Source organism: Drosophila montana, unplaced genomic scaffold (genome assembly GCF_035044405.1).
Source record: "Drosophila montana isolate Dmon_TW-CO22-7 unplaced genomic scaffold, ASM3504440v1 contig_402_1, whole genome shotgun sequence".
Taxonomy (NCBI): Eukaryota; Metazoa; Arthropoda; class Insecta; order Diptera; family Drosophilidae; genus Drosophila; species Drosophila montana.
This window is the reverse complement of record NW_026998739.1, coordinates 1,895,813-1,906,841: the sequence shown is the minus strand read 5'-3', so window position 1 is coordinate 1,906,841 and position 11,029 is coordinate 1,895,813. Positions and strand designations below refer to the sequence as shown.

The window sequence follows — 11,029 nt, the reverse complement described above, 5'->3', positions numbered from 1 at the left end:
AGATCATAGGCTGTAGTTTCAAACCAAAAAGGGATAGCAGGGACAGAATTTGGGGTGTGCTTTTTTCATTGTCGAGTCGTTTGTTTTGATTATGGTTGTTGTTGGTTCATATGGGAAATGTTCTGAAGTTGTATTTGATTTTTGGGCAACGGCAGAAGTAGCTGTAGACAGCCGGGTGTTGTGCTTGCAATTTTTCATTGAGTAATACTCAATTGAGTTTGCAACCTTGCTATCTCTCATGAAGTGTTTCGAAAAAGAGCTTTTGATCCAAAAGCCTCCTCTGTCTCTTTATTACTCAATGAGTGTATGCAAAGAGAATCGCAAGATATGTAAATATGTGCAGACGCGAGCTTGTGCATTATCTCCATTACATTGCGCTCTCCTCAGTAATTGATGCTGCCTGTCGCTCTTAGCATCACTTGCCTGTGGTGCACTCTGCGCTCACACAATTTAGTTCTCAGTTAAAAATCACTCAAATGCATAACTAGATAACACACACACAAACGAGTGTATACAGATGAAATAGTCAAATTTGTACATACATACAAACGTTTATGTGCATTAATCGCACCAAATAAGTCATGCTCTATTTTCTAAACTCCACTTGCATAAAAATAGTTGCCAAGGATTCTGCCAGTCGCAAGTAGTTATGATGCCCTTGCTATTTTAATCAAAGCTAGTCCATTTCTCGAATTGGAATTTTAAATGCCAATTGGAAGTTCTGGTTCTTATGAGTATGTCCTTCGACTACTTGATTTACCCAAAACATTCAAGCTTACATTTGTTTAACAAGCAAAACATTTAATTTAAGTAGCCATCAGGTTTAATTTCAAGTAGGTTTAATGTCAAGTCAACTGTTTCATCAGAGCTCGCATTTTAAGTTTTTGTACAAAATGAGGACATTCATATCGGTGCTTGCATTAATTTTGCTGTTCTTGCTGGCCAGTGACGCTTACAATGCTGGTAAGTATAACCAATCATTTTAGTTTAAGCATTGTTGTGATTAATATGAAACGTCAGGAAAATGTGATGACAAGCCGTGCGAAACAGGTCCCTGTAGGGCATTTTTTCCAATGTGGCGATTTATAAAGGACACTCGCCAATGCGAGTCTTTCATCTATGGTGGCTGCCAGGGCACTCGAAACATGTTTGACGAAGAGAAGGATTGCAAAGCGCAGTGCTTGAATTAAAGAAACATTAAAATCTAATATCGAAGTTGATCAACACATTTAAAATTCAAAAAGTCTTCAATTAATTGACGTTACAAAATTAAAATGATAAAGCAGAGAAAAATTGATAATAAAACTTACAATTACCATTCTTTTTCAAAACCATTCAAAAATGTCGGAATCTTAATCATTCATTAATGTACAATTGACTACTTTAGCGATAGCTTGGAATAATGAGGGCCGATCTTGTAAAAATATACCTTTTAAAAGTCTCGAATAATCGCAATGTGTTGGGTTCAAACTGACACAACGAAAAAACAGAAACGGCTTTGCATGGGGCCTGTTATTAGATTAAATTTATATAATAATTTCTATATAGAAATTTGCTAATAGTGTTAAAATATTTCTTGTACATTATAAATATACTAGACTTACTTCGATAATGTTTAATTATGTTTTATTTATCAAATTTGATTGAACTTTCTGGCAGTACTTTTGCCACCTTTCTTGGCTCCTTAATCGTTGTCTGCGGGCACTGCATCTCGCCCCAGCCAATAGGCACCATAGGAATACGATTCTTTCGGATATCGCTGGCATACGCAACCACCACACCGAGTTCTGCTTCTGCTGTGCTCAGCATAAACGATTGTTCCATCTGGTTGACAACACGCGCCAATATGACATCGCCGGGTTTGAATGACTTGTAAATATCCACTCGGTCTTTTTCAGTTTCGCGCACGTCCTCCTTCCGCAGGAGACCGCGGTAACTACTCTCGAGTAGAACGTTCCCAACGCAAAATATAGCACACTTTGCGAATTTGGGTGTCGTCACAAGAACGCGTGCTGTGACGACATCTCCAGTAGCCGGTATGGTCAAATGAAAGCCCGGTTTGTGCACACTTACAATTTGGCACTGAAATGATAAATACGTTATTTGATGTTAACCAATTATATTAATATATAACTAACTTACCTTTTCCGTGGACTCATCGATATGTACTATTCCAGATTTGCAGGCATAAATATAGCCTCCCTGCTCGTAGGTTCCTTGTCCCACTATAATGTTATCCTCCACGCGACACAAGCGCTCTCCAGGCAGGCAAATCAATGTATCATCCTCATTATTAGATGAAGTAGATGTGATTCTACCCTCTCCAGTCATATTTTCATATATTAATATAATAAATTTGGATTACTGATTTTGGCAACTAAATAAAAACAAGTAGCCATGTGTTTCTGCGCCTAATTCATAACATTTCGCTCAATTGTATTAACAGTGGGTTCTTCGGCGAATTCATATTCATAATGTAAACTATGTTTAAATGATATCGGTTACTAGTTCCAAGTTAAACAAAATATCAAAATCGTATTGCATATATATTTGTTTGGTTTTAATCGCGAAACTGTTCGTTTTTTAAAATAACTCAATATTTGTTTGATATATATGCTTAAATAACAATCATTTGCTTCAATATGAAATTCGGTTTATTAGAAAGTAGTTCTTTGGAACTTTAATTCAGACAACGATGCTGATTAACATCACTAACAGAATCGATAACGTCATCAACCGATAACACGCGCGTGTTTTTTGCCGGTGACCGTATCTATGTGCGTTATTTAGAATATTTTTAATTATATCTTTAATTCGAGATGAACACAAAAGCTAATATGAGCTACCGAGAGGTTATACCCAAAAATATAAACCCAGAAGAATGGATCGAAGTCGAAATAAATACAGGTGCGTTAGATGGTACCAACAGCCAGGTGTATTTTTTAGCGTCGTCCAGAAGTGTCTCATTAATTTTGATAAATGTTGCTTGTATTGTTGTCTAACCAAAATAGGCACACAAAGTACGCTGCAGGATATAAAGACTTTTGGAAAGTCAGGCAGCTATTGCTACGATTTTCTTGCCAATGGCCAAAACAGGAACCGATTTATATATTGGTAAACATTGGTAGCTATGTACATACATGATTTACATATGGCTAATTGTTCTATCCACATATCGCAGGCGCACATATCAAGATGTCGTGGAACTTTCCGAGGTCAGCCTGGATATTTCGCTTCTGAAAAACCATCTACGTCTACGCTTTACGGACTCCGCAGTGTTAAATGTCTCGTTGTCCGAGCAGACAAACACCGTCACCCTTTTGGTGGTCACCGTCAGTAGTGTGCATCGGATTGTGTTTCCACTACAGATGGAAGCATCTTCAGCCTGTGTTGCTCCGGCGGATTCCCAAAGGAATTCCATTTTCTATGATGCAAACGCTAACAACTTGAAGGATCGCAGCACATTTTATGTGCTCGATGGAACCATGGCTATTAGTGTGCCACACCTCGCAGCTTCCGATATGTCCGAGAATAGTCAAGAGGCATATTTCGCAGTTGACTACCATTCAAAGCTCATTCTTAATATTATGAACTGTCGGACCGGCAGCACAATTTCGCACGAAGTGAAGGAGTCTCATTTAATGCCGCGTTTTCTATCAAACTTGAAAGGCGCTTTAACGTGGGTCCCCATATTGTTCATTTTGCTCTAAATAAATACATTAAACAAATGTCATTGCAGGGGTCGAGGAGAACATTTGGAGGGAGCCATTTCCATGGCTTTCAGCCGCATTGACGGAGAGATGTTTTTATTGGTGCTCTATCGAAATAATGAACTACGCTTGTGGTCGGTTTCCACTTTGCAAAGTGTTGCCTCATATAGCTGTACAGAGTCCCAAGGCGCTCAGGGCCGTAAGTTTTCTATTTTTTCGTTTAAATCTAAAATTAAAATATATTTATATTAATCATTCAATTTATCTTTTTTAGCCCAAAATAGTTTGCTGCGCAAAATCGATGATCATAATTTTTGTGTATTTTTGTCGCACGAAAAGGACTCTGAATTTATTTGCCTAAGCATCGTGTGCAAACTGAGCGACATGAACACAAAAACCGTGGGTCTAGCTGTGCGTCATAAAGTGCCAGCTCCGCAAATGGATTTGGCAGATTTCGATGCAACTTTCTCTCATATTTGGACGCTGTGGAGCAATGCTGAAGGAGATTTTAATGTTTCGGCAATTTTCTTGGATGCCGACAGCTCAATTAAATGGGTGTCTGCTGCATTGGAACCACCGCCGGATCGATATTGTCTTACCATGGAACAGGGCGTCGATCCACGCGAAGCATACTGTTCCTACATATTTCATCCGGGTCGATTTGATCGAAACGTGATCGCCAAGGCACTTTATGTAAGCTCTTGTTTAGATGTTGCTGAAGCAAAGATAACCTGTGTTTCCCTTGCAGATGTTCAGACGCGTCAACATGCAGTTCGATATAAAGCAACTGACAATGGGCATGCTTAAGGAGCAGGTCTGCCAGACAGTCGAAGATGAGATTCAAAATGAGCTGAAAGATTTCGTTGTCAGCGACGATGAATATTTAGAGATTGCGACCAGGCTCTGGGATCGTTTCTACTCCTGCTGTGAGCAATACCACATTAAGTTTTCCGAGCCGACAGGCCTGTCTGTTTTGGGCGCCATGGATGCTGTTTGTGTTATCAGAAGGCAATCGTTTGCATTGCTCCGCCCGTGTGAAATGCTGGAACACCTAATGCTTGTTGGGGAGAACACAAGAGATGTAGCTGCGTTTGTAGCGCCCTATTGCCGAGATGATCTTGTGGCGGCCCACGGCTTTATTGAACTAATGGAGGTCATCAATCAATTGGAAAAGTTGTTAAGTGAAGATATCAAACTGGAGTTGGATAAAAAAATTTATCAGAGGAATGATAGGGTGCTTACAAACTTGTTGGTTCAAATCACTAAGGGCGATGATAACATTGATGATAACGATGGCATTAACCTATCAACCGACTGCGTGGAGCAAATAAGGAAAAAGCTACAATCGATCAATATTGTGGATGCAGCCATTAATATGCTGCTTGATTTACTCGCTATTGTTGACGAAGATGCTTATCCAGATTCTGCAGGTATATTACGATCGCTTGACTTCATTTGTATATCGCCTTCATAGATGTTACTCTTTAAATGTTTTTAGGCGGTCAATCAAAGTCGACACGCTTTTTGCAATCAACTGGGGCATTGTTTGGCAGTGAATATGGAATTTCCATTCTAGCCGAGACGGTCAAGCAAATGGCAATGATACGGTATAATATTCTTTGATCTACTTGATCTTCTTTGATTAACTAATTAATTGTGTTTTTAGCTTTGCCGTTTGCCGCAACCTTTTAATTCTGCAGTACATACTATATGGGAATGTTTCTAAGAGCGACTACACTATTATGACGAATATAAATTTCTTGCACTCCTATTACACACTTGTCTGGATCTCTGAAACACCTATTTCGCTGAACACGCCAGTTAATTTGTAAGGCACAGCAAAATTCAGAGAACTGCTTTCAATTTATAACATTTTTTCCATCTGCAGTGAGGTGTCTATACAGCGTCTGACGCGTGCACAGCTCTTTAGTGGATATACGAGGCCATATTCGAGCCAAATACGTTTAAATAACCAAACAACGCTGCTTTGCTTGTTTCTGCAATCAAAGGGGTTATTTAGCGCCCTATCGATGCTGCTAAAGGAACCCAATTCGTTGGTGGATCAGTTGTCAATGCGTCAGACTCTACTACAGCTGGTTGGTTGCATCAATCAAATGCTGTAAGTTTTAATGCATTATTTGCTTTTGTTTACCTTGCTAATTGACATTTAATTACAGTTGGCCCGAGGCTTGGAATGACGTGTTCCCAGAGTGGCTTTTTGGCACATGCCATCACATTATCATTCAGGACTATGAGCGCCTGCTCGCTGGTTGGTGTAACGAGAAAGCTGATTCGCGTATGTATATAGCTGTTTGAGTTTTGTATATTTAATATTTATATAATAATCTTTTGGATTATCTTTTCAGGTAGCTTCATGCTGGCAGTTTCCCTATTAGATTGCGGCGAGCCGCAAAAAGCTATTCATCTCTTCGAGCAAGTTCAAGAGAGTGTGCTTAAGGAACCACTTTTGTTTGAACAAGTGCTGAAGAACACGCCGATCTATACCAAGCTTTCGGGCATCCTTAGCAGACAGAAAGTTGTACCAACAAAAGAAGAGTCCAAAGTGGCTTTGGTACATTATTATCTGAAAGTTATTCAATTATTTGAACAACATTCGGCATTCGATTATATCATTCAGTTGGCCCACATAGCTATGAACAAACTGCATGTAGACGATCAGCAGTTGCCAATGTTCCAGTCAATAGTATTTAACAACCATTTGCAGCTGGGCCACTATGAGGAGGCCTATCATGCTCTGGTCTATAACGCAGATACATCGCGGCGCAAGGATTGTCTGCGTCAGTTAGTCATAATGTTGTTTCAGTGCAAACGCTTTGATCTGCTAATGCAATTGCCTTACAATGGCCTGCAAGAGGAATTTGAGAACATTGTGGAATCTCGGGCGCGCTCCTTGAGCATCGATCAGAACGAAGTCTATAATTTTCTATATGCATTTCATGCCAACAAAGGCAATATGCGCAAAGGTAATGTCTCTCTGGAAATAATTAACGAAATTTATACGAATAAAGTTCGCGTTTCCCACAGCTGCAACTGTTATGTATGAGCAGGCCATGCGCCTTCAGGTGGACAGCGATGCACCTGACGCGCTCCAAAAGCGCTGCTCCTCATTACTGGTTTGCATAAATTGCTTGTATTTGGTCGATACACGATATAGATGGATTGCTAAACCGACAATTGGCGACGAGAAGGTGGCTACGGATCAGGCTAATATCGAGCAGCGCTCTCTGGAGACTGGCAAAACCAACGAAGTCATTGTACTGGAGTTAACCGACATACGTCGGGAGCTGCTGCACGCAGAGGCCCTAAGAGAGCTTGCCCACCATCGCAAAGATGTGGCCGCCTATGAAATGGCTGGCGCCGAAGAGCTCTCCTATCTCTTAGCCACCTGTGGCCTATACACGGCAGCATTGAAGCTTGCACGTGGTCATGCGTTCTCGGTGCTGCCAATATTTGAGAGTCTGGCAGCTGCATGCGTTAGCACCACTGAGGATAAGACTAAGGATGCTTGGGCTTGGTTGCAGAACAATGATTTAGCAGGTATAAGTTCGAAATTATTGTTTCGTATTCGTTAAATCTAAATCTAAATGTATGGTACTTTTCAGACCTTGCCCATCGGAACAGTGCAGCTGACATGGCTTGGTCATTGCTGCAAAAACTGGTTGTCGACAACGAGCTCAATGAATCAACATCAATACGAAAATGCGTCGTTAACCGAATACTCACTTTGAATGCATTTGTGCCACAATGGCTGAATGATTCCTACAAATTGGCTAACTCTCGAGAGTTGCTCCATCTGCTGGTGAAGCACAATCGTTTGCTCGATGCCGCCGATTTGGCATGTGAGATGATTGGCGGCATGCTGGGGGCAGGCAGTGAATATTTCGACTTTAAGCACTCAGTGAATGTGACTAATCCACAGCTTGCGTTTCCCATCAATACCATCGATCTGCTGTTGCACGGCTTGCAAGTAAATGGCAGCAAGCACATGGAATACGAGATGGTAATGTCACCTCCTCCATTTTAGTCATTTTTATACGCAAATACAATATTCGCCACTTTTCATTTGCAGGCACATGTCAAGCTCGAGGAAGAAGTTGCCCGATACATTGAGACTGTGAAGCGCACCACAGACGACAAAATGAAGTTAGCCATTCTAACAGACCGAGAAAATCGACAGCAACAGCAAATTTTCGGTTAAGCGCTTCGCATGTATTGAATGGGCGTAATAAAAAGTATAATATAATAATGTTAGAAATCATCTGTCATTACCAGTTCGGCAAGAAACTTTTTGTAGATGTTCATAAATTGGGCCACAAAAGCCTCCAAATGGAATATATGTTTCGCACCGTTCTGCATGCGATGCTCGTATTGTGTGGCGTACTCCAATGTCTTTGCCTTAATTGACATATCACAATTGTTGACCAGTTGCTCTACGAGGCCACGGAAGATAAGATTGGGTGGCACACCCTGCGAAAGTAACTCATACAAACGATCGCGTATTTTTTCCAGTTTGGCGGGTGTTTGTTCGCTCACAATTTGAGCTGCAGTCTCACGCAGATACACTTGCCAGTCCAGCTCGGCGATTTGCTGCTGCGCTGTGAACGGATATTGCTGGACTTTGGATGCCTCCAGCATCAGTAATGCCCTTCGCATATTACGTTCCGATTTCTCTACCACGCGCTTGGCCAGCTCTGGCGGCAATACCAGACCTTCGCGTTTACATGTGTTTTGAAGCACAGCTGTCATTTCGTTCTCGCTGGGTGCTGGCACGCGAATGCCCAAGCAACGCGACCGGATGGCCGGAATGATGCGAGATGTGGAGTTGACCGACAGTATTATGCGGCATGTGGCTACGTACTTTTCCATGGTGCGACGCAGCGCATGCTGAGCGTCCTTGGTTAGTTCATCTCCTTCAGAAATTACAATAACTTTGAATTCCCGTTGACCATTAATGTCGATTTGATGCGTTTGTGCCACCTGCTTGATCAGGTCTATAACAACAGTCCGGTCGTACATGCCGGCGTCCGAGGGATTCACCTCCAAATGGTAATTGCTGCCAACTGTCATTACCTCGATCTTACGATTTGAGGGCGTTGTGAAGCTCATTGTTTCGTTGCGCAGTCTCTCCACGCCGGCACCATACATCTCACGCAGCAGGCACATTATGCGTGTCTTCTTGCCTGCGCCAGATGGTCCATAGAACATTAGATGAGGAAAATCACTTTGCTTGCAAAGATTGCGCAGGTTTTCCGCTTGGTCCTAAAATCACAATATATTGAGTTATGTTTGTAGAAGTATATGCGACAAAGTTTTATTCACCTTGTGATAATCCAATTTGGATAACTCACGGGGCCGGTATTTGTCTACCCAAAGTGCCATCAAAGCTTATTATTTAGCACATAAAACACTTTATAGCGAAAAATATATAAAATTTATGCCGGCTTCACTTGTGCAATGCGCGCTTTTTTGCGATTAAACAATCGTTCAGCCGTGAAAAAGTATCGATAACATTCTTGTTCGTAACTATCGAAAGTATATGAAGAACTGTTACTTTTTGGATACATATCACGGCAGCGGGATATTTGAATTAGCTTTTTTTTTATTGTAACCAATATTAAAATATAGCCGAAAACGAAAATATTTGGTACGTGTTATTTTGATTGACAATTATGATAACGAATTTTTTGGATTGGTATCCCAACGATCTTAATCAATAACTTCTACCTTGACAACCGTCTCATCGTGGGTGCGAGAATGTCGGGAAAGATTCGCCTTACTCGAAAATGGTTTATAACAAATATTGCAACTATAAGGACGCTCGCCCGTATGCGTTCGCAGATGTGTGTAAAGTGTTTTGCGTGCTCCAAATGCCTTTCCGCAATTGTTGTGAGTGCATACAAAGGGACGCAATTTAAGATGAACTGCATCGTCATGCTCTTTGAGATGGCAAAGCTTTTTAAATTTTCGTCCACATGTGCTGCACTGGTAGCCCTCCCTGTTATTGTGTCGAGCCATATGAGCGTCCAGATCTTCTTGGCTGGCTCTGTCATGCGAGCAGATCGGACATCGAAATTGAGTGCTCGCTAAATGGTTATTCATATGAAGATTCAGCTCTGTCTTTTGCCGAAATGATTTTTCACAAATTTTGCATACAAAAGGCCGCTCTTTTGTGTGACCCATTATATGAATACGTAAGGTTCTAGCCAATCCAAATGAGCGCTGACAAAAGTCGCATTTGTATGGACGCAGGCCTTCATGGACCAATCTTATATGATCTTTCAAGTGCGTTTTCCTCTTGAACTCGCGCTGACAATACGGACAAATGTTTTCTGCGTTGGATAGAGTTACGACTGTGTTATTCATTTCAGAATCACTTTCCTGGGCAAGATCCTGTTCTTTTGTGCTGGTTAACTAAAAATACAATAAAAAAGTAAATAATATCATCAATAACATATTTTTTTTTTACTTTACACCTGGCATGCACACAGGTGCCTGTTAGGCGACTTTATGACTTACATTGATTTCACTTTTTTCATTTCGATTTTCATCCACAATATTAGGATAATCTGTTTTAATTGAGGAATCCAGTTCTGGTATATCGTCTGTGTTTGACAATATAGTAGATACAAAATATTGTTGGCTTTCTTGTAATATCCTTTGAAATTCCAGGAATGTTTTACATTTTTGGGAGCAATATTTACATATGATCCCTGCCGGCTTATTATCAATTAGTTGTATTTTATCAGCTCCTGTGAATATAAGGCGCATCAAGTTCTGCAGCTTGGGTGAGTTTTCGATCGAATTAGCATTATGGTCCGATTTAATTTTAAAGCATGTAGCACATATCATTTTAACTTTAGCATCGTCCGTTAACTCAAGCTTTTCAGCTGTTAATTCATTAAGAGCGACACCCGTACAAATGGACATCTCTGCAAATTTACGAAAACTGCCAACTTGTGTGTAACAGGAATGACACAAACGGGTTGGCATTGCCAACTGCATTCCCGTTCTCATGGGCTGTAATCCATCTGCCATTAATTCAACAATGCGTAAGAGTTGCGGATCGTCTTTTAAGTCATGTCGAAGTTCCCTTGTGTTTTCTAAATTTCCTAAATCTTGCAAGCACGCTCTGCAGAAGTTATCCACTGTAGCACGGGTTATTGGCAGCATCACGAAATGCGCTCATTTATTTGCAGATGTTAACCAGTTGGAGTTTAATAAAGAACTGAGTTTGTTTTTATGTAGAGTATGTACAAGTGCTGTTAACCAGCACTGCCAACCTGTTCAAATGCAATAAC

At 40.8% G+C, this 11,029-nt stretch overlaps 4 protein-coding genes across 4 annotated transcripts; 1 reads left to right on the top strand and 3 right to left on the bottom strand.

Annotated features, from left to right (window-relative positions):
* Positions 1–1,609: 1,609 nt before the first annotated feature.
* Positions 1,610–2,406, bottom strand: Csl4 (exosome component 1 Csl4). Its single transcript, XM_064698103.1, has 2 exons — positions 2,143–2,406; positions 1,610–2,082 (listed from the first exon to the last, which is right to left on the bottom strand). Exons 1-2 carry the CDS (start codon positions 2,329–2,331, stop codon positions 1,627–1,629), a joined length of 645 nt encoding a protein of 214 aa, XP_064554173.1. The 5' UTR covers positions 2,332–2,406; the 3' UTR covers positions 1,610–1,626.
* Positions 2,407–2,725: 319 nt separating this feature from the next.
* Positions 2,726–7,986, top strand: Nup160 (nuclear pore complex protein Nup160). The gene is made up of 14 exons (XM_064698252.1): positions 2,726–2,907; positions 3,012–3,114; positions 3,182–3,679; positions 3,740–3,909; positions 3,985–4,403; positions 4,459–5,140; positions 5,209–5,317; positions 5,377–5,538; positions 5,599–5,829; positions 5,888–6,006; positions 6,077–6,694; positions 6,756–7,268; positions 7,334–7,731; positions 7,801–7,986. The coding sequence occupies exons 1-14, from the start codon at positions 2,820–2,822 to the stop codon at positions 7,927–7,929; spliced, it is 4,239 nt and encodes a 1,412-aa protein (XP_064554322.1). The 5' UTR covers positions 2,726–2,819; the 3' UTR covers positions 7,930–7,986.
* On the bottom strand, positions 7,919–9,211 carry RfC38 (replication factor C subunit RfC38). Its single transcript, XM_064698255.1, has 2 exons — positions 9,051–9,211; positions 7,919–8,990 (listed from the first exon to the last, which is right to left on the bottom strand). The coding sequence occupies exons 1-2, from the start codon at positions 9,108–9,110 to the stop codon at positions 7,980–7,982; spliced, it is 1,071 nt and encodes a 356-aa protein (XP_064554325.1). The 5' UTR covers positions 9,111–9,211; the 3' UTR covers positions 7,919–7,979.
* Positions 9,212–9,312: 101 nt separating this feature from the next.
* Positions 9,313–10,965, bottom strand: LOC135439501 (myoneurin-like). The gene is made up of 3 exons (XM_064698253.1): positions 10,433–10,965; positions 10,248–10,333; positions 9,313–10,142 (listed from the first exon to the last, which is right to left on the bottom strand). The coding sequence occupies exons 1-3, from the start codon at positions 10,899–10,901 to the stop codon at positions 9,438–9,440; spliced, it is 1,260 nt and encodes a 419-aa protein (XP_064554323.1). The 5' UTR covers positions 10,902–10,965; the 3' UTR covers positions 9,313–9,437.
* Positions 10,966–11,029: the final 64 nt, after the last annotated feature.